General features: G+C 39.8%; 1 protein-coding gene across 4 annotated transcripts in view; it reads right to left on the bottom strand.

Moving 5' to 3' along the window:
• The window catches only part of ddb1 (damage-specific DNA binding protein 1), an 89482-nt gene that overhangs the window by 55379 nt on the left and 11475 nt on the right, over positions 1-22628 (bottom strand). For all 4 annotated transcript variants that reach the window (XM_043706087.1, XM_043706085.1, XM_043706086.1 and 1 more), the window contains exons 3-7: positions 11266-11382; positions 9794-10015; positions 5625-5739; positions 2758-2855; positions 451-609 (exon numbers count right to left, since the gene is read on the bottom strand). In XM_043706087.1, coding sequence (XP_043562022.1) covers positions 451-609; positions 2758-2855; positions 5625-5739; positions 9794-10015; positions 11266-11382 — 711 coding nt within the window. The remainder of the gene's footprint in view (positions 1-450; positions 610-2757; positions 2856-5624; positions 5740-9793; positions 10016-11265; positions 11383-22628) is intronic.

Here is a 22628-nt window from a genome sequence, read left to right as displayed (position 1 = left end):
TACTAACTAGAAAGGTCAAAGATTTTGCAAATAGCAACATGAGTTAGTGTTGGAGCCACCATCAAATCTGCATTGATACTTGTACTATCACAATTTCTGTTAATGCAATATACCACATAATAAGTGCCAGAACAATGACCTACCAATTTGCCTTAAAAAGATTAAAATGAAAATTTAGCATCTGCAAATATTGATAGATGAATGCTCATTATGTTCCTAACACTCTTTTTCATTCACGATTTTAACATATCTATTTTAAATGCACTTTTGTGCTAAAATAGCACAATAACATCATTAGACCATATAATGTACACCATTCAGCCAATTGAGTCCACCGCGCTTATCAATGAGATCATGATCTGATAATCCTCAATATACTTGGCTTTAGTATCAAACAAAGTTACACACCTACAAAAGAATCATCAAAAGGGGTAATGTTACATTGCTGACCTCTCCCAACAGTTCTACACGGAGGTCTCTGACAGTGACATTTCCGTCCATTTGTTCTTCCCTCTCCAGTAACAGCATGAACAGACGACCTTCCATATCTCCCAGAAGGTATCGCGAACCATTGGGATCCACACGGTTGTGGCAAACAATTGTGCTTTGCTAGCAAGAGAAAACAGAAAGACAATTAGGCCTAATTCACATTCAAAGTAACAACTAACAATTGAATGGCGTGCTCGAAATCAATAGATTTTTCAGCAGCAATTCATTTCGAAGTGAATTCAACAGGAATCCACCTCAATTAAAGAATAATGGTGAGAAACAATGACACTTTGTCAGTACACGGGTTAATTAATTTTTTTTAATCTAACTTCACTGCTTATTTCTCTATTTTCCTCTGCCCACATGACAAATATGTTGTGATATTCCATTCCATAATTACATCAATTAAAAATTCATTATAAAAACAAGCCAATAACTCAAAGAAATTATAAATGAGTTGAATGTCTCATTAACAAACTTTTGTTGTCAACAGGATAGGTGTACCTCCTTAACTTTGCCACCTTATGCATTTCTTTGATGCTGCATCAACCAAACAAGTGGCCTCAAAAGACAGTGAATACATTGGTGATGATCTTCCAAAATTCCCTAGATTCTGGGAAGGCCCCAGAAAATTGAGCACGTAATACTACTTTTTAAGAAAGGGATACAGAAAGCAGGCAAGTGTCGGTCAGTTAGCCTACTATGTATCATAAGGAAAATGAGAGAATCAATTTTTAAGGCCATAACAGCAGGGCATTTAGAAAATCATAACAATCAGGCAGGATGATCATGGTTTTGTGAAAGGGAAATCACATTTGACAGATTTAGAGTTATTTGAAGGGTCAGTTGAATCACAGCTGATCAGTGTCTAAAGTTAATTTTCATATCTCTTCATATGTGCATTGCCTAACAAAAGTGTAACAATTCAAGCTTTACGATTTTCAGTTGACTAAGAGTCAGAGATGTACAGCATGGAAACAGACCCTTCAGCCCAACCCGTCCATGCCGACCAGATATCTCAACCCAATCTAGTCCCACCTGCCAGCACTCGGCCCATATCCCTCCACTTACTATTTAGATTTTGTTGAAGGAAGGTTCAAAACTTCCATGTGCCTTTCTGCAAAGAAGTATTTCACAACTCCACCCTCTAAAGCCAACCTTTTTACTGTTGACATTAAGAATGTCAGATGAATAAAAGACTAGCATTTTATTGAAATAACAGAAGGAACCATTGCTTGCTGTCTATATGGATATTTTTTAAATGCGTTTGATAAGGTATGACCACATTGAAAGCTGAACAAAACTGAAGCTCATGAAATAGTTAATGTCAACCTGAAATTTTTAAAAATGGCTCCAAGACAGCAAACAACAGTTTTTCCAGAGGGGAGGTTAGTAGATAGTGCTACACCACTTTTTTAACATCATGTATGATGCACAGAAAAAAAAAACAGAACTCCATTTCTAAATTTGCAGATAATGCCAAACTTGGAAGTGTGGCAAGCAGCAGGTATGTTACCAATTAAGTTCAATGAGACAGACAGCTAATGATGGAACTTTTCATAGAGAAATGGAGCAGCAATACACATTTCATTGCATGCTCGAATGAGTGAACAAAAGGATGAGAGCTCGCGTGCACCACATCCACGCCTTTCACTAGCAGCAGATACCACCTACAAACTGTACTGCTGAAATTGACCAAAAATTGTTAGACAGCACCTTCCACAACCACTTCATCTCAAAGAACAAAAGCAGCAGATACATGAGAACATCACCACCTGCAAGTTCCTCCCCAAGACACTCTCTATCCTTACTTGGAAATACATAAAACAGCATTGTAAGTCTACCTAAAGCACATGGACTGCAGCAGTTTGAGGCAGCAGCTCACCACCACCACCACCTTTTCAAGGGCAACAGGAAATGGCTAGCCAGTGATGCCCATGTCACATAAGAGAATTTAAACAAAACAAGATAATTACAGAAAACTTGAAAAGGGAACTTGTAGATATTGTATACTTACAATTTCTAAAGAGACATTTTCTGGCACAAAGTTTGCAAAACTAAAAAAAAAGTCATGGTGTATGGACTAACATTAGCATTGATAAAGAATTGCCTGATAGCTAACTAAAGCTCTAAAATACACTGAAGTGGAAACAAAAAGAGTATATGCGATAACCAAGTGATGTTCCAGTGACATTATTACTGGCTAATGTTTTAAAGGTTTTCTACTATTTCGCACTGAATTACTGACGGTTATGCTGATTTTCCTACCTTGATAGCTGGTGGTGCAATTGCGAGATACTTGTCGCCATTGTGGTATGTAATGGACTCCTGGCCTATGATTAGCGCTCCTCCAAATGGTTCTGGAACTGAAAGCAAAACATATCTGCATCAATTTAGAATACAAAGCGATTATTCTTTGTATTTAAGCTTTTATTCAATAGGGTCCAGTTTTACTTAATCATTTAGGGATTCTTGGAAGTTAGGCTAATTAACCTCAGCAGCACATTTCACAAACATAGAAATTAGAAGTAGGCCAAGTGATCTCATACACGGTTGATCATTCAGTAACATCATGGCTGATGAGTTTATGTTTCAAATTTCCATTTGTTTTGAATTCATTCATGTGGGGTGGGCATCACTAACTGGACCAGCATTTACTGAACATTCCTAGCTGTCCTTGAAGCTGTCCTTATGGGCGGCACAGTGGCAGAGTGGTTAGCACTGCTGCCTCACAGCGCCAGAGACCCGGGTTCAATTCCCACCTCAAGCGACTGACTGTGTGGAGTTTGCACGTTCTCCCCATGTCTGCGTGGGTTTCCTCCGGGTGCTCCGGTTTCCTCCCACAGTCCAAAGATGTGCAGGTCAGGTAAATTGGCCATGCTAAATTGCCCGTAGTGTTAGGTAAGGGGTAAATGTAGGGGTATGGGTGGGTTGCGCTTCGGCGGGGCGGTGTGGACTTATTGGGCCGAAGGGCCTGTTTCCACACGGTAAGTAATCTAATCTAAAAAAAAATATGCTGCCTTCCTGAAACCCTGTAATCCATACTTTTTGAGTTCTTATCTAGCCCTGATAACCTTGAAATCTCTTACCTAAGAACGTATTCACCTGAACCACCTTCTGGATAGAAAATTCCAAAATTCCACAAACATAAAGCCTCATCTGTCCTTAAAAAAACAACCTGGCCCAACACCCCCTCCACACACACAGCTGATAGTCATTGTGCTGTTGAACAAACTATAAAAGGGAGCATCAGCCTCTAAGTCATGAAAGGTAGGGATCACTGAGGAAAAATAAAACATCTGTACCTTACTTATGCAGATAGCTGAGACAGCTACTTGTGGTTGAGTAGTCAAATTCACTGTCAGCTTTGATTCTAAGCACACCAGCTGGGAGATACTTGGCTGAACAGGATGTTGCAAGTAATTCGAAAAGAAAGTGAAAATTAACCAGGATTGCTGTTCCTGATTTCAATTTAGTGGCCTCTGCCAGAAAGTCTATGAGCACCTTCATCAGTTGAGAATACAATTAAGCATTTTTGTTATGCCATTTGTAGGTAACCATGCTCACAATTAATACTCCCTCCAAACTTTTCCTTACTGTGTGCAGTCTATATATTTTAGCAAACAGTAACTTCAAACTTTGCTTAATTGGAGCACCTTGTGAGCAGCCAGTTCGGTACCTTCACAAATTTTGTACAGCCACACTCAGAAGAAACATTTTTCAACAAACTTTGACAAGAATTCAACAAAGAATGATCATTTGCCTTGGGCATCTGCTGAATGCCTGCACCTTGAAACCAAAGAACAGAATTAGAGACTATTTTTGTAAAATGTCTCTAAAAAGGTGGAAACAAACTCTACTGTGGATGTCGGCTTGCTCACCAAACTAGAAGGTTCGTTTTCAGATGTTTTGTCACCATACTAGGTAGCACCTTCAGGGAGCCTCTGGATGAAGCACTGGTGGCGTATCCTGTTTTCTATTTGTGATTGGGTTTCCTTGGATTAGTGATGTCATCTCCTGTGCTGACAGTTTCCTGTTCTTTTTCTCAGGTGATGGTAAATGGGGTCTAACTCAATGTGTTTGTTGATAAAGTTCTAGTTGGAATGCCATGCTTCTAGGAATTCTCGTCCATGTCTTTGTTTGGCTTGTCCTCAGATGGACGTGTTGACCCAGTCGAAGTAGTGCCCTTCCTCATCCGTATGTAAGAATACTAGTGAGAGAGGGTCATGTCTTTTTGTAGCTAGCTGATGTTCACGCATCCTGGTGGCTAATTTTCTGCCTGTTTGTCCAATGTAGTGTTTGTTACAGTCCTTGCAAGGTATTTTGTAAATGACATTAGTTTTGCTTCTCGTCTATACAGGGTCTTTCAAGTTCATTAGCTGCTGTTTTACTGTGTTGATGGGTTTGTGGGCTACCATGATGCCAAGGGGTCTGAATAGTCTGGCAGTCAGGTCAGAGATGTCTTTGATGTAGGGGAGAGTGACTAGGGTTTCTGAGCATGTTTTGTCTGCTTGTTTGGGTTTGTTGATGAGAAATCAGCCAACTGTGTTCATTGGGTAACCGTTCTTTTTCAATGCACTGGATTCCTCTGCTCTTCGCTGCAGTGCGAGGTAGCTCATTGAAATAAAGTTCTAATGCAGCTTCATGTGTGGATGTTGGGATGATTGTTTCTGTATTCAATTTCTGGTCCGTAAGTGTTGTTTTTCCCATTTACAAACACGGGAGGGGGGAGACCAGGAAATGACATCACCATGAAATGTCACAGTAAATGACATCACCAACCCAAGGGAACACAAACACAAATAGAAAGTGAGCTACACCACCAGTGTTTCATCCGGGGGCTCACTGAAGGTGTTATCTAGTATGGCGACGAACCCTCTGAAAACGAACCTTCCAGCTTAGCGCACAAACCTATATCCAGAACCTCAACCAGAGCTACAAATCTTGTTAAAACTCACAAACTTAATTGTTTTAGTACATCTGGTGTTAACTTTGTCAGGACATCTTTGTACAGTTATGTACCCTATTTATGAAATAGAGAACGATCACCTGCATTTCCTTCACTTATTAACATGCAAAGCATAAATAACTGAAACAGAATAGCCCCAAGTGCTATTTTTAATAACAGTATCAACCTGCAATAACCATTGATGCTTCAGCCTCAACATTTTCCTGTTTCCAGGGTCCCTTGTTAAATTCTTTTTCTCTTAAGGATACTTCATAGGTCTTCACATGACGGCCCTGCGGATCCTGAAAAACAAAAGTACAAAAGGTTTAGAATAGAATCTTCAAGTATGTGAATAGACAACAAGTCAGTAATCACGCTACTATGAGACAAATTTCCAATTCTGGTCAAAGTCAGAAAGAAACAAAGTGAAAGCAAAGCAGCTACCCACCTTAAAGAGAGGAAAAAGATAATTCAAGGTTGCTCATCTGCATGTTACTGTAGTGAGTTCTGAAAACCCAGATGTCTCAGGATGATATTACTTGCTTGCTTCAATAATGATGCATGGTATCTGCGAAATGTCTCCAAAGGAGAGTTGGAACCTCAGAAAATAAAACTAAACCTGCAAGGCTGGACTTACACTGGAACCAAATGGATGAGACTGTTGTCCATTAATTTATAATAGAATACTGGACAGAAAAAAAAAGAGTAAATACAAGCTATTGGATTATTTTATGCTTATCAAAATGTCTGATTCAAGTATCCACCATTTCCAAGAACTCAATGTCATATAGAGCATAGAACAGAAGGGCGCTGAATTGGCCATGCTAAATTGTCCGTAGTATTAGGTAAGGGGTAAATGTAGGGGTATGGGTGGTTTGCGCTTCGGCAGGTCGGTGTGGACTTGTTGGGTCGGAGGGCCTGTTTCCACACTGTAAAGTAATCTAATCTAATCTAAAAAAAAAAGTAAGTTCTATTCACTCTACTTTGTTAGTACATCTTCAATCTCAGCACCTCCAAATGTACCAAAGACAACCCCCACGCATCCCCAACCACTTCCTACCTGGTTGGTCTTTCAAAAAGACTGCCAATTAGTCTTAAAATAAGGGCATTTCTAGACATGTACTGAGCACATGGATAAAAGAGCATGACAAGGACAATACAAAAGAAACCAAATGAAGAGGGTGAACAGTTACCAGGGAAAATAAAACAGTAATTATATTACACTAACATAATATACATGGGACATAATAACTTAAAAACTAGAATCCTGACCAGTATAAGGCGATAATGATTAAATAGCTCCTCTACTTCAGTGTTCATCAGGGAAACCATTCAAGGATTAGATGACAACAAATGAAATCATAGAGTCAGAGATGTACAGGACAGAAACAGACCCTTTGGTCCAACTCATCCATGCCAACTAGATATCCTAACCTAATCTCTTCCCATTTGCCAGCACTTGGCCCATATTCCCCCTAAAGCCTCCCTATTCATATACTCATCCTGATGCCTCTTAAATGTTGTAATTGTACTAGCCTCCACTACTTCCTCTGGCAGCTCATTCCATACATGCACTATTGTAACTGCAATTCAAGAAAAAAATTGAAATAAACTAATCCAACTTAATAGGATAAAGCCCCCAGTCAAGATGAATCACATTTTAGAGTAATTTATGGAAGAGATATCAAAGGTATTATGACATACTTATTAATTCATTAGAGAATGCTGTCATTAGACTGGCGGATAGCAAACATTATACCTATAATTTATGAAGGACGATAGAACACACCAGACCAATCAACTTAACATTCATAATCAACAAACAAAACCTTGTTCAAGTAAACAGGAAAACATCTCGGCCCAAATCTTCATAGTGGCAGTGATGAATGGATCGTCACTGCACTCAAGATCCGTTGGTTCAAATGGTGCAGTGTATCTATTCTGGAATTCCAGATCCCGGCTGTCAGAGAAATACATGGCATTCACTGGGAAACTCTGGAGCAAAGCAGAATCTGGGAAAACAAGTCATGTCCCTGTTTTACAGCATGAGCTGCTGTGTGTTAAGTTTAAAGGTTCGGTCTTTGAAATGATTCGAGTGTTGAGACACTGAGTAAGTAGGAAAAGTAATCAATGGAAGATGGGAGGTTCAAACCAGGCTGTTTCAGAGGGGTGGTTTCACCCAGATGTCAGATTAGGCTTCATCCTGGGTATCTATTCAGGCAAGGTATCGCAAAACTATCAAAAGTCTTCAAATTTAAGTCAAAGTCAGAAGCATTATAGCAGAAGGGTCTAAGAGAGCAGGCGAATTGCCCAACAGCAATCTAAATATCCAGGGCAATTCCCATTTAAGTCTGCATGTCAGGATTTTACATAGTCCTTATGCCCGTTTACAGTTGTATGTCTAGTGTCAAGCATTCTAAAACATAAATGAACAAACATGAATTTCAAAAGGGGAATGTCTTGCTTGCCCAACCTTGTTACATTTTTTTGAAGAGTGTAGATAAGTAAACAGCAACATATCTAGCCTTTCATCAGGTATTAGATAAGGTATCATATGAGAGACTAATGAATAAGGTCCAGAAAGTGTAAGGCAAGAAATTCATACCAAGGAGGACAGCAGCAAATATCTACAATAAACTTTAGAAGTGGATATATAAATGGCAAATTAATTTCAACTAGGATGAAAATGGCAAGAAAAGTAAGGTTACATATAACTGAGAAAGAACACAAATTGGGTAGAGGGAGCATTGGTGCATAAATTACTCAAATTAGCAGCACAGGTAAACCAGACCTTACAAAACACAAAATTGAGTACAATGGAATTATCCAGAAGAACAAAATTTAAAGCTATTTTAAAATTTGCAGCAAATCTTAGACTATTTTGGTTTACTGCATAAAATTCTAGTCATCATATTATTAAAACAAAAACTTAAGATACCAGAAATGTGATGGTAAATCTAACAATGAATGAATGCTGGATTTTTTGTGTTTTGAAAACAAGGTGGTCAATGGGCAATCAAAGTCTTGAAAATTATTGAAGACTTTGGTATACCAAAAACAGGGAAAGAAAACCAAGAACTAAGTGCCATCAATATGAGATAATCACCGACCAGCAAAAGGAGTAAGAAATCAAGATGTTTTTCTTAACCTAGAGTTAATTTAGGACCTACAGAAGGAGTGACAGAAGCAAACTCTATTGATTAAGAGGCAGCGACAAATACTAAAAAAACAAATTGATTGAAGGTCACACAGATGACAAAATCTGGAAAGAGGTTAGAGTGGAAGATAGAAGCTAGCACAAATTAGTTGAAAATGATGATGATTTTCTTTTACCTATTCTGTATGTTATTTATGTATTATTAGGAAGTAAGCATCAATATAAGACCAGCATTTGCTGCTCATTCTCAATTGCCCTTGAGCAAGTACTCGACAGCTTCTACTCCCGATAAATGTTTCCTCTTTAGCTGTGCAAGCAACTGCCCCGAAGTTTCATACTTTGTGAATGGCCTGCCTATGCAGATCACAATATTAACTTCTTGTTCCAGACACCGTGCCTGCATCTTGGGAGTTCACACAAGAAAATTATAGGGAAAGTGACCCTGATAGACTTGCTTGGTCATTTCAGAAGAGTCAACCATATTGACATGGATATGAAGTCACATGGCAACCTGACCTGTTAAGAATTGTAGATTGCAATCACTAAACAACATTAATCAATTAGATGGGTATTTATGATAATTCAGCAGTTTTGTTATAATTAATGGCACTAGTATTTTATTCCAGATGTATTAAGTCAGTGAATTTAATGTTTTTTAGCTTCAAATTAAGATTTGAACTATGACTCTGCAATACTATTCCCGTAACATGCACATTCTGCCCAAATGCTTCTTTTTTAATGAAGCTTTCCTACATCGTGGCGGCACGGAGTCTCAGTGGTTAGCCTCACAGTGCCAGGGTCCTGCGTTCAATACCAGCCTTGAGCGGCTGTCTCTGTGGAGTTTGCAAATTCTCCCCATGTCTGTGTGAGTTTCCTCCAGGTATTCCAGTTTCCTCCCACAAGATGTGCAGCTTAGGTGAATTGGCCATGCTAAAGTGCCCATAGCGTTCAGGGATATGTAGGTTAGGTCATCAGTGAAGGGTAAATGTAGAGTTATAGGTCTAGGTGGGTTACTCTTCAGAGGGTTGGTGTGGACTTGTTGGGCTGAAGGGCCTGTTTCCACACTGTAGGGATTCTATGACCGTGCATATCTACCTGTGTTTCTATTGTGCTCCACTTATTTTTTGGAACAGAAGTAAATGTATAATATCCGACTCACTGCATGTTTTGGTCACCTCCTACACACTCTTGACTCTTACCTGATAGACAAAGCAAATGGTTGGGACCTGACAGCCATACAAGAATTTCACATCAATTACATGCAGTTCTTCCAGTCGGATATTGAATGCTTTTAGCTCTTTGTTGTCTCTATCCAATGGAATCACTTTAAAGAGCCCATCATACAGCCTGAGACCGATCATACGGCACTCAGGGTCCACAATACCTATGATTCCAGTCTCAGAGGGGCGGCCTATACGATCCTGAAAAGAACAAAAAAAAGTCACAATTTGTAGAATGACAAGTAGATGTCTGGAGGGTAGATAAAACAATTGAAGAGGATGATCAACATTAAATACACAGAGAAAGCTGGAGACACTCAGCAGGTCTAGAATCATTTGTGGAGACAGAGTTCATATTGATTCCAGTGCACCAGTAGTGGCCCTCTACTTTGCTTGTTCACTAAAGGATTGTAGATTCTAACCAGAATCAGTAGGATCTACAGATGGTGATGAAAACATGTTCTATTTTGGTCTACATTTTGATATTAAAACTAGGTTCCAGTATCTGAAATCATAAAATGGTCTACAGCAAACTTTGGCTTTCCCAGTATCTAGTTTGTTTGTAGGCACCCAGGGATCAAAGAGAAAACTGTTCTTGCATTTTAGTTTATTGGATATCTAATGTGCACTCATCTGATCCTTCTTTACTTACAACAGCAATGGAATATCTACTTCACTTGATTGTGATAAAGTTCTAAGTGCCAACTATTCCTATTAAATAGTAAAACAAAAGTGATTAATGACACAACATGGATTTTAAAATTTGCTCAATTTGCCATGAACTTGAAGAAAATTGTACCCAAAGTACGATATTGTAACAAATAGTCTTCCTTGCATCAGTCTAGTTTGCTAATTTGCCACCAAGTGTTCCTAGCTCATTTATTAAGCTTCAAACCGACACCTTAATGTAGTAGTAATAATAATACACTGAGAAATACATTGAAATAAAGCACATTTAAACATAGGTTTGTAAAATCAACTCAGGACCAGAATAGATTACCAAGATTGTGTGCCACTGATTCAGCATGAAAAATTGAGCCTGACATGTCTAATTAGTGTCAAGTGGTTTGGGTATCAGAAAATCCAGAAAGACAGGCCTCAGTTTTATTGGCACATAGCTGAAAAAAATGTTCAATCTCAAACAAGTAATCAAGTAATATAACCACAATTCTGAACTTATTGTTGGCAGCTGAGTGTCACTGTTGTACATGTAGAAGCTGACCTATATTTGCTGATATTACAGAAGACAGCAAATGGACAGTGCACTTATACAGACTTAAATACACACTGCTTTACAGTCATTAGCATTCATCTAATCAGTTCACGTGAATCCTGCATCAACTTTAATTGCTAAAACAAATCCTAATCGCACAGAGATTGAGGTTATTTTATTACTCCAAATAACTCTAATTCATCAAGCCATTTAAAGTTGCAAAAATAAGACGTTCTACCTGTACATTTCCATGAGCTCGTGTGATGATATCGATGTTTTCCCCATTTTGTTTGTACTCCAGAATACAGGCATTGTATTTTGCAGTCAGAATGAAAAGCAAGTCCTTGCCTTCTCCCTGTTTGAATATAGATACGAAATTCTCAACCATGGATAGAACTCTCATTAAAGATTCTTCAGCCTCGTCACAAAAATACTATCCATTTTTAGTTAATTTGAAGTTATCTAGCAACAAATCTCAGCACACAAAGACATATTTACATTCCTTCCATTAACTATTGAAAACAGATATTCTTCATGCTGTGATATGAAGGGAGTAGAAAGTTTATTAAAACAAAAGCGAGATGCTATTTGAACCATTATATGGTAGTTAAAAACTTGAATATCCCTAGTATGTTGCTGAAGCTTCAAATTGCAGTCATCAGGACAAACAACAATACCAAATTTCAAACAAACAATCACAATCATTTAAAATCACAGGAGAAAGAAGTGCTAATTAGTTGGCAAGTTGACTGACTGTTCAAGGCAATGCCTTGAACAAAGTAATGGAGCATTTTAGGCTTTCCATGCTCCCAGGTAATTCAAAAAGCAGTCAAATACTTGAACATATTCAATTAGCTTGCAGAGAAGGGGGGTTCAGGTATAGATGTTGCTTACAGCAGGCATAAAAAATGATAGAACACCACTTGTGGAACAACTCTGAAGTGTTAATAGTTACACTAACAATTAATTTATATAATCAGTCAAGTTTGTATACGCTCATGCATGCTTGTTAGAAATGACATCTATTCATATTCATACAGCAATATGTTCAAGATTTGCACATTTTATTCCAATTTCACTAGAATTCTGGGAATACATAATTTTCTTTTGAATTTTCCATGGCAGCACCTTGGGTAGTCAGATTTAACTTGCCAACCAATCAACAGTCTTTTCTCCTCAGCATAAATTCCTGAGATTGCTTAAAACTTTGTGTACTTATATTGGTCCTGCTGAATGCAAGATGCCAAAGCTTTAGCTATGAGTTTCTTTTCAGCATTAAATTGTGTTTGATCAAACAAATAAAAGGAAAAACACTATAGGAGGACGAAAATAAGTACAAAGTTATTCATACAGCTTATAAACATGTACATCCACCTATTTAGCAGCTCACCAAGACCTGGGGTGGATAGTCAAAGATTCTTATTTTTTTGAAAGGTTACAATTGCTTGGTACTTAATTTTTCCTTCCAAATACAGTTCTACCAAATTGATTTGAGGATATATATTTCTTCAAATTTCTACCCTGGACATCCCCACAGTTTGCTAAGTAGCTTTATGCAGACATGAGAGGAATGGATGTAAAGGCACACTGAGGCAGGCAGTTAAAAACACATAAAACAGCTAGTGAAAGGAGGACCACGTGCCAAGCAGTCAAAAAAATCTAGAGGAGCAATGGGAAACGGACCCTAAAACAGAGCTAGATTCATTGTCATTAACTGAATGAATTTTGTTTGCTTGTTACATCTCCTAACCTGAAATTAGGGTGTCCAGGTTGAAAAACGAGGTTTTGGAACTCTAGCAATACAGGAAAACTGTGATGCATCTCCAAAGCTATGTGGTTAACACATTTAACCAGAAGTGTTCACGCCACAGATCATTATCAGGCATACTGTACGCACACGTGCACCAAGACCAGTCAGGGTTGAGCCTGGGAGTCAGGAGTCTCCCAAGTCTATCCCAAGTCGATCTGTTGAGCAAGATGATGTAGTGTGGTGACTCTTTACAATCTATCCCCAGCAGATAGTCTCCTTACATCTATTATAATCACTCTTTTAAATCTCAATTCTATGACTCACAATGTTTTCTCAAATCTACTTTCAACCTCCAGAAACAACCAAACCTTTGGCCCAACCAAATCTGGCCAAATAAAGACCCCACTAATACCAGCCACTTAACTTCTCAGAGACCCAACCCGAGCAACAATCAGTGACCTGACTCTGCGGCCCCACTCAACCGCGTAGAGGACTGACATTGTGGCCCGACCAGACGGAGAACAGGACCCTCCAGAACACCGGACGCTGCAATCAGTGTCCAGGACACCACTGGACACCCTTTTGGAATAGCAGACTACCCACACTGACTCCCAGGCCCGACCACAAGCAGTCACTTACTCAGGAAACATGGGAGACACCTTGGCCTGCAGGTGAGATTGAAACAGCATTGCTTCAAGCCCAGCCTCCCCACCATACTCCTGGTGAATGTACAAGTTATTGAAAACAAGCTGGATGTACTTCAATCTAGATTCACATGCCAACAGGAATGGAGTCCTTGCTGTGTGCTATGTTTTACAGAGACATGGCTTACTCCAGCTTCACTTGACTGCACCTTACCAGCTGAGTGTTTCTCAATTCACCGATGGACTGTATGGCATCAATGGGCAAGGCAAAGGGTGGAGGCATCTGTTTCTTAATCAACATTTTCTCATATTCAGACGTGATGAATCCAACGAGTTACTGCTCCCCTGACCGAGATTATCTAACAGTGAAGTGCCATTCCCTACCTGTCGTGGTGTTCACTTCTACTATCGTGATGGCAGATTACATCCCACTCCAAGCAGGTTACATCAAGTGAAAACTGCACTTGATGAAATATACTCAGCTACAAATAGTCTTGAGATGGAATATCTGGGACCTTTCCATCGTAACTGCTGACTTCAACCAGACCAACCCAAGAGTGTGCTACCAAGAGGTCCAAACGACCTTGACCAAAGATGCTTATTGCTCCAACCCCCATCTGCAATTTGGAAAATCAGGCCATAAGGCTGTGCTCCTGCTCGTGGCTCAGAGCAGAAAATGAAGCATGAGGATCCAGTACAGAAAGTCATATAGTGCTGGTCGGAGGTAACAGATGAGCTGCTGTATGACTGCTGGGAGTCAGTGGACTGGTCCACAATCATGAATTCTGCAGCAAACCCAAGTTATTATGTCACAACAGTCATGGACTTCATGCAGTGTGTAGAGTGTGCCTAAAAAGTTAATGCAAATGTTCCTCAACCCAAAACCATGGATGAACTAGGAGATCCACCCCATACTGAAGTGCAGGTCTGAGGTGTTCAAGGTGGGTGACCTTGACCCATACAACAGAATGGGAAATCTAGGTATGAGTTTTGCAAAGCCATCAGGGTCACTAAAAGACAATACCAGGCTTGAGTCCCAGACTCAAGGCAGCACGGTGTCACAGTGGTTAGCACTGCTGCCTCACAGTGCCAGAGACCCGGGTTCAATTCCTGCCTCAGGCGACTGACTGTGTGGAGTTTGCACATTCTCCCCGTGTCTGTGTGGGTTTCCTCCCACAGTCCAAAAATGTGCAGGTCAGGTGAACTGGCCATGCTAAATTGCCCGTAGTGTTAGGTGCAGGGGTAAATGTAGGGGAATGGGTCTGGGTGGGTTGCGCTTTGGCGGGTCGGTGTGGACTTGTTGGACCGAAGGGCCTGTTTCCACACTGTAAGTAATCTAATCTAATCTAAAACTAACTACACACGTCGATTGTGCCAAGGCTTACACTATATAATGGGCTACAAAGTTGAGTAGCAAACTGGCAACAATGCATCCGTCCCCAATGAGCTCAATGACATTTTGAACAGAAGATCAGTGAAAGAGGTCACCTGCCCTGACAGGCTCAGATACATCTGTACATGTCAGATGCCTGGACAATGAACCCACAGAAAGCAACTGGCCTGGGTGGAGTCCCTAGCTATGCATTCAGATTCTGTGTGGATCAGGAGGCGGGTGTGTTCGCAGACATCTTTAACCTCTCTGTACTCTGATGTGAGGCTCCCACCTGCTTCAAGTTGACCACTACCATCCAGGTGGGGGAAAAAAAAAATCACACAGCATGCCATAATGACGACTGTCCAGTGGAGAGATTAGTCATAGCACACATCAACTCCAGCCTCCCACTCACTACAATTTAGCTATCATTGAAACAGGTCCATATCTGGCCCTACACTCATCATTGGACCATCTAGATAACAAGGACACCTACATCAGGCTCCTACCTATTGACTTGAGCTTTGCCTTAAACACCATAATTCCAAACAAACTCATCTCTAAACTCACGACAGCTAGAACTCTGCTCCTCCCTCTGCAACCAGATCCTCAACTTCCTGACCCATAGACCACATTAAGAATAGGTGACAACAACTCCTCCATGAGAATCCTTAACACTCAGCCCCTGTAGACTCACGACTGTGTGGTCAAATTCTGTTCCAACTCCATTTCACAAGTTTGCTGATGACACCATTGTAGTTAGTCAGATCTCAGACAATGAGACAGACCAGCAAAGACAGAACTTTGTAGCATAGTGTAAAGACAACAATCTCTCCTTCAATGTCAGCAAAATGAAGGAGCTAGTCATCAACATAAGGAAGCAAAGTGGAGGACACACCCCTGTCTTTATCAATGGTGCTGAGATGGAGATGGTCAAGAATGTCAATTCCTAGAGACAATGTTCACCAGCAATCTGTCCTGGTCCATTCACATCAATGCTACAATTAAGAAAGCACACCAACTCAGAAAGCAAAGGAAGTTCCACAATGACTTGTACCAATTTTTACAGATGCACCATTGAAAGAATCCTATCCAGATGTATCACAGCTTGCAATAGCAACTGCTCTGCCCAAGACTACAAAAAAAACTACAGAGTATTGTGAATGCAGCTCAGTCCACCACGCAAATCAGCCTTCCATCCAATAACATCTCTACTTCTTGCTGCCTCGGTGACTGCTCCCACCCCGGTTATACTCTCTTCCACCAGGCAGAGATATAAAAGTTTGAAACATGTGCCAATAGATTCAAGAACAGCTTCTTCCCCACTGTTATCAGACTTTTGAATGGACCTCTCTTATTAGAGTTGTAACACAATATTCTACATTCTGTCCTATTACCCTGATGTACTTATGTACAGTTTAATTTGCCTGGACAGCATACAAAACAATGCTCTTCAGTATTTGTCTCAGTACTTGACAAAAATCAAAACACTCAAATGATTTTTAATTTCCAATACTGGTGAAAGCAATGGCTCAGAAGAATGGAGCAAGAGCTAAACATGTGGCTTTTTTTCTGAAGTGGGCCAAGTATAATGGATGCCAAGAGTGGTTGGCAAATTGATAGTAAGGGGAACAAACAAGTATTTCTATGCCAGATATGACTCCAGGGTGTTACGTTCCTTCCCTGGTTCCAGGGTCAAGGACATCAGTGAGGCTACAAGACAATCTTCAGGGAGGGCAAAGTCAGACGTTGTGGTCCACATTGGCAGCAAAAACAGAGGTAGAACGAGGAATAAGGTCCTGCAAGTATGATTTAGGAAACTGAAAAGCAGAACCTTGAATGCAGTAACGTTATGTCTGCTCCCCATGTGCTAGTGCGCACTGAAATAAAAGATTAAGAAAATTAGTATGTTGCTGGAAAAATTGTAAGATTAGAGCTTTAGATTTCTAGGGCATTGGGACTGGTTCTGGGCAGGTGCAACATGTACAAAGATGATGAGACCCACTTTCGTCAGACTTACCCTTGCAGAAAGATTTGCCAGTGCAATTAGAGAGTTTAATTACTTTCTCAGGGAATGGGAGCCCAAGAGAGGATTCAGACACAATCAAAACATAGTTGGTTATCAGAACAATAAAAACTATAAGTGAAAGCAAAAAGTGGCATAGAATCAACCAGGGTCAAATTATAGAATACTGTTTAAAAAGGCACAATTGAAAGCACTGAATGCATACAGAATTTGCAACAAGATGGGTGAACACATAGTGCAGATAAAAATAAAATGTTATGTCTTAATTACCATCATGCAGACATGGCTTGGTAATATACTAGATAACATACTAGGTAATTTTAATGACCTCTAATTCTGTGGAGGAAATATTCCTGGGGCAGGCTTGAGATCAGTTTCTGTTCCTCCAGAAAACAACTCAGGCACAGGTTAGTTTACACCTAGCAATATGTAATGAGAAAAGACAAATTTATCAGTTTTGGTAAAAGAACATTTAGACCATAGTATGGTAGAATTTTCCATTCACTTCAAAACTAATGCAGGTCAATCTGAAGCTCGGGTCTTAAATCTAAACCAAGATAATTAGGAAGGTATGAAGAGAAAACTGGCTTTGATTGTTTGGAAATACATTGAAAGTTTTGATGGAGACAGGCATTGGCTGGTATCTGAAAAATTAATGCTTAGTTTTCAAAAAACATCAAATTCCTTTACATTTAAAATACCCAACAGGAAAAGCAAGAGGTCCATCCACATGAAGATCTGAAATCTGAACACATGCTGGAGTAACTAGTTATTGTCACGAACAACCATTTAATACATGCTCTTACTAACATAGGTAGCAATAAAATGGCTTCTTAATGCAAATAACGTGACAAAATGGCTTCTAGGCTGCAAATTGACAACTCTGCTTAAAGCTGCATCAAATGGCTTTTAACCCTGCTAAGAGCTGAATTAACCACAGTCTGTCTCAACAAAGGTTAGCAGACAATGCTTCCTTTACAGCATAGAAATAATTAGACTAGATAAGACATTACTAGCCATCCTAACTAACATCGCAAGTGCAGATGCAGAGACTAGGTTCGTGAGATAGGAGGACTTGGATGTTGGAAAACAAGGTTGGTTCCCAGGAAATATCACTGGGTGAAATTGCTGTCAATAAAATAATTTCATCGTAATTGTTTGAATGTGCTCTGTGATTATAGCCTATACTTCTCTCAAAAAAGGTATAAAAGTGTCTGTCTTAAGCCATGTCCACAGTTTCTCCGAGGAACGCCGAAGTGTTTAACTTCTGTTACTGGACAATCTGTGCCCGGCCGAAATTGAATAAAGTGTGAAATCTTAAAGAACCAGACTGAATTGCCAGTGTTTATTGACTGATCACGGAAAAGAGAGACTCCCGCCACACCTACCCCGCGAGTCCAGATCTTCACAAGGATTATAAGGGAAATTAAGATCGTATTAGAACAAAGGAGGTAGAACAAAGGAAGTTACGGAAAAAAAGTTGTAAGTCTCAGGAGATAAAGAGAGAATAGAATATGAATGCAAAATTGCAAGAAGCAAAGAGATTATAGAACTCCTGTAGATATGTAAAAATAAAAAGATGAGCAAAGCCAAATAGCAAGATTGGCTGCCAGGCAGAAGGCAGAGTTTGGGGATAAAAGGATCTTCTCAGGATGGAAGCTGGTGACTAGTGGTGTTCTACAAGGGGCAATGGTGGGACCAAAGCTTTTCACTTTATACATCGATAATCTGGATGAAGGAACTGAGGGCATTCTGGTAAAGTTTGCAGATGATACAAAGATAGTTGGAGGGGCAAGTAGTATTGAAGCAACAGGGAGACCGCAGAAAGATTTAGACAGGTTAGGAGAGTAGACAAAGTAGCAGATGAAATACATAGCAAAGTGAGTGGTCATGTATTTTGGTACAAAGAATAGAACATAGAACAATACAGCGCAGAACAGGCCCTTCGGCCCTCGATGTTGCGCCGACCTGTGAACTATTATCAGCTCGTCCCCCTACACTATCCCTAAATCATCCATGTGCTTAGCTAAGGATTGTTCAAATCTCCCTAATGTGGCTGAGTTGACTACATTAGCAGGTAGTGCATTCCACGCCCTTACCACTCTCTGTGTAAAGAACCTGCCTCTGACATCTGTCTTAAATCGATCATCCCTCAATTTGTAGTTATGCCCCCTCATACACGCTGACGTCATCATCCTAGGAAAAAGACTTTCACTGTCTACCCTATCTAATCCTCTGAATAGAGGCAGAAACAATTTTCTAAATGAAGAGAAAATTCAGAAATCTGAAGTGCAAAGGGACATGGGAGTCCTAGTCGAGGATTCTCTCAAGGTAAACTTGCAAGTTGAGTCGGTAGTCAGGAAGGCAAATAAAATTTTAGCATTTATTTTGAGGGGACTAGAACATGAAAGCAAGAATGTACTTCTGAGGCATTATAAAGTTCTAGTCAGACAACATTCAGAGTACTGCAGGCAATTTTGGGCTCCATACATCAGGAAGGATGTACTGGCCCTGCAGCAGGTCCAGAGGAGGTTCACAAGAATGATCCCAGGAATGAAAGGTTTAACATATGGAGGGACTATACTCGAGGGATTTTAGAAGAGGGGAGATTTAATTGAAACCTACAGAATAGAATCATAGAATCCTTAAAGTGTAGAAACAGGTCATTTGGCCCAACTCTCCAAAGAGCATCTCTCACCCAGACCCACGCCCTACTCTATCCCTGTAACCCTGCATTTCCCATGGCCAATCCACCTAACCTGCACATCTTTGGACTGTGGGAGGAAACCGGAACACCCAGAGGAAACCCACGCAGACACAGGGAGAATGTGCAACTCCTCACAACAGTCGCTCAATGCTGGCATTTTTGGGTCCCTGGCACTGTGAGGCAGCAATGCTAATCACTGAGCCATGACACTTTCTGGACAGTAACAGCATTTGTTTACATTAGGTGAGTTTATAGCAGACATAGTAAAATGTGTTGTGTACTGCAGTTAGATGATTACGCAAATCATTATTTATTTTTTGACTAATAAAAACACCAATTGCTGGAAGGAACTGACAGACCTTAAAAGAAACCCTTCTGGTTTCAGAAGGTTTGGAGAAATCTGGTCTGAAACTTGTGTAAAACAGTTGTCCCTGAAGAAGGGAGATTAGAATTGTTAAGAAATAGGTTACCTCAGTGTAAAGAGACTATTTTAAAGTTTCAAAGCAGAAATAATTGGTTAAAACCTTGAAGAAAATTTTGAAGCTCGAAAAGTTTAAGCTCAATTGTATGAATATTTGAGGACAAGGTTATCATATTCTCAAGACAGGAAATTAAAGGCTCAATTACACGAACCCTTGTACCAGGATGGAGAATGGCCTTCTACCTGCTGTGAGTACAAAGAAAGAGTATTGTTAGGTTCAACAGGATTAATACTTTACATTGTGATTTTAAATCTTTAAATTGTCAAATAATTGATTTATGATACTTAAGTTTTTGTTCATTTATTTTACATAGTAAACTTGAGTTTTGTTGTTCAAACAAAATTTGTAATAAAGCATGCTCATGTTTTAGTGGAAGATGATTTGTTTAAAACAACTAAGAAAAAACATTATAATCCATCAAGACAGATTTCATTCTATGACTTTACTTGTCCAATAATAACATTAATTAGAATGATAATAATTCCAACCATTTGAAACCAGAGCCCATATTTTCACTAAACACAAGTGAAGTATATCAGGGCTGGATAGGGAGGTGGCATCACTGAATAAAGTCCAAACTACTTAAACTCCTGGGTCTCTTACCAGCGTAGAGTATAGATGTGCAACCCATTATGGCAAGAATGATGAGCAAAAATCACAGAAATAAAAGTCATGGCAAGAGTCTCAGTAACCTTATTCAGCTCAACAATTATTGTTGAATTGCTGTCTGAAGCGGACATTTCTATCACAGGCAAAAACCTACAGCTAAAATAGCAAGAGGGACTGATGTGTCAAGATTGCCTCAAGTGGTGCTTATCTGTCATTAACTAATCAACTCTCCTTCCCAGGCAAGAAATGGGAGTTAATTGGAAAATTGCATTAAATTGTAGCAGGTCACCTCAGTCGCATTTGAAGGAAAGAATCTGTTTATTCACGCCAACTGATAGTCACCTTGTTGAATCAAAAATAGCACCATTCCCCATGCTTCCACAAAACAAATTCATTGATGATTTTGAGGCACAGCCTATGATCTCTCCTAACCCCTACTCCACCAGTCATTGCCCAGTTATTCCTTCTATCCATTGACTTTTAAAAAAACTCAAAACATTCTCCTCAGGGAAAGAGGCGAGGGACATTGTCAAATGCAGTCCACTACTTAACAGAGTGGATTTATTTGGCATCTTTAAATGGTGCAAAAGATCCAAGATATTTCACATGAGCAATATCCAACAAAATTGGACACAAGGTCAATATTAGAAGAGCTTTTCAAAAACTGTGCAAAAATAGTAAGGAGTAAAGCAGGAGAGCGAGATGGCAAATTTGACAGAGGAAATTCTTGAAAACATGAGTACTAACAGTGAAGTGATTAAAATTGGGGATGAGCCAAGAGGCAGAAAATTTGAGGAGCTCATACATGTTCTGGAGTGTTGGCGGACCAGTGCAATTGACAGAGATAGGGTGGGCTGAGCTCTTCAACAACATTGACAGCAACGATTAAAATTTTAAAATCCAATCTAAGCACTGCCTCGGCTATAGAGCCAACATGACAGCAAGTACAGGAGAAATACAATTTGGTGAGAGTTATTAAATGGAGCATAGGGCTTTGGATGAGTTCACGTTTGTAAGGTGGAACACGTACGACTGTTCAGGCGATCTCTGGAAAAATAAGCTTACAGCTAAAAATATGTTGAAGGCATCAGCAGTGGTTTTGTCAAACCAGTCATGGAGATGGATGAGGTAAACTTCAAGTTTTACTCCCTGACTACCATGAACTGAGGTTGGCAACAGAGAAGGCACATAACATGGCCTGGACAAAGTGGACATTGGCAAAAGGTTTCCATTGGCAGGAGAGACGAGGATCCGAGGGCACAGCCTTAGAGTAAAGGGAAGACTTTTAGAACGGAGAGAGGGAGAAACTTCTTTAGCCAGAAAGGGGTGAATCTGTGGAATTCATTACCACATAAGGCTGCAGAGCTAGGTCATTGAGCATATTTAAAACAGAGACATATAGATTCTTGATTGCCAAGGGGATCAAAGGTTACAGTGAGAAAGCGGGAAAACAAGGTTGAAAAATCTAACAGCCATGATTGAGGAAGCATAGCCAGAGTTCACCAGACTGGTTCCTAGAATGATAGCATTGCCCTGAGCAGACTGGACCTGTGTTCTCTCTAGTTCAGAAGAGAGGTGACTTCACAGAAACTAATAAAACTCAAAAGAGATAGACAAGAGTAAATAAATAATGTTTCCACTAGCTGTGGAGTCTGGCATTAAAGATACAGCCTCAATAAAAGGCAAACCATGTGAGATTGAGATGAGAAGGAACTTCTTCACTCAAATGGTGACAGACCTTTGGAATCTCCACTCGAGAGGGCTGTCAAACGTTCAGTCATTAACAATAGGTCTTGAACATAATTGAATTTCTTGTTATGAACGACACCAAGGTATACAGAGATAACTTAGAATACAGCATTGATGTACGGCATAATGTTGAATGATGGAGAAGGCTTGAGTGACTGAGCCCACTCCTATACTTATCAAAGAATTATTCAATACAGAATGGCATACACTTCATTTCAAAGTCAATTTTTTTCACTGAGAGGCAACCTGATAAACATTTATA

This window comes from Chiloscyllium plagiosum, chromosome 16 (assembly GCF_004010195.1).
Source record: "Chiloscyllium plagiosum isolate BGI_BamShark_2017 chromosome 16, ASM401019v2, whole genome shotgun sequence".
Lineage (NCBI taxonomy): Eukaryota > Metazoa > Chordata > Chondrichthyes > Orectolobiformes > Hemiscylliidae > Chiloscyllium > Chiloscyllium plagiosum.
Note: the sequence above shows the minus strand (reverse complement) of the source record. Positions and strands in the feature narration are given on the sequence as shown.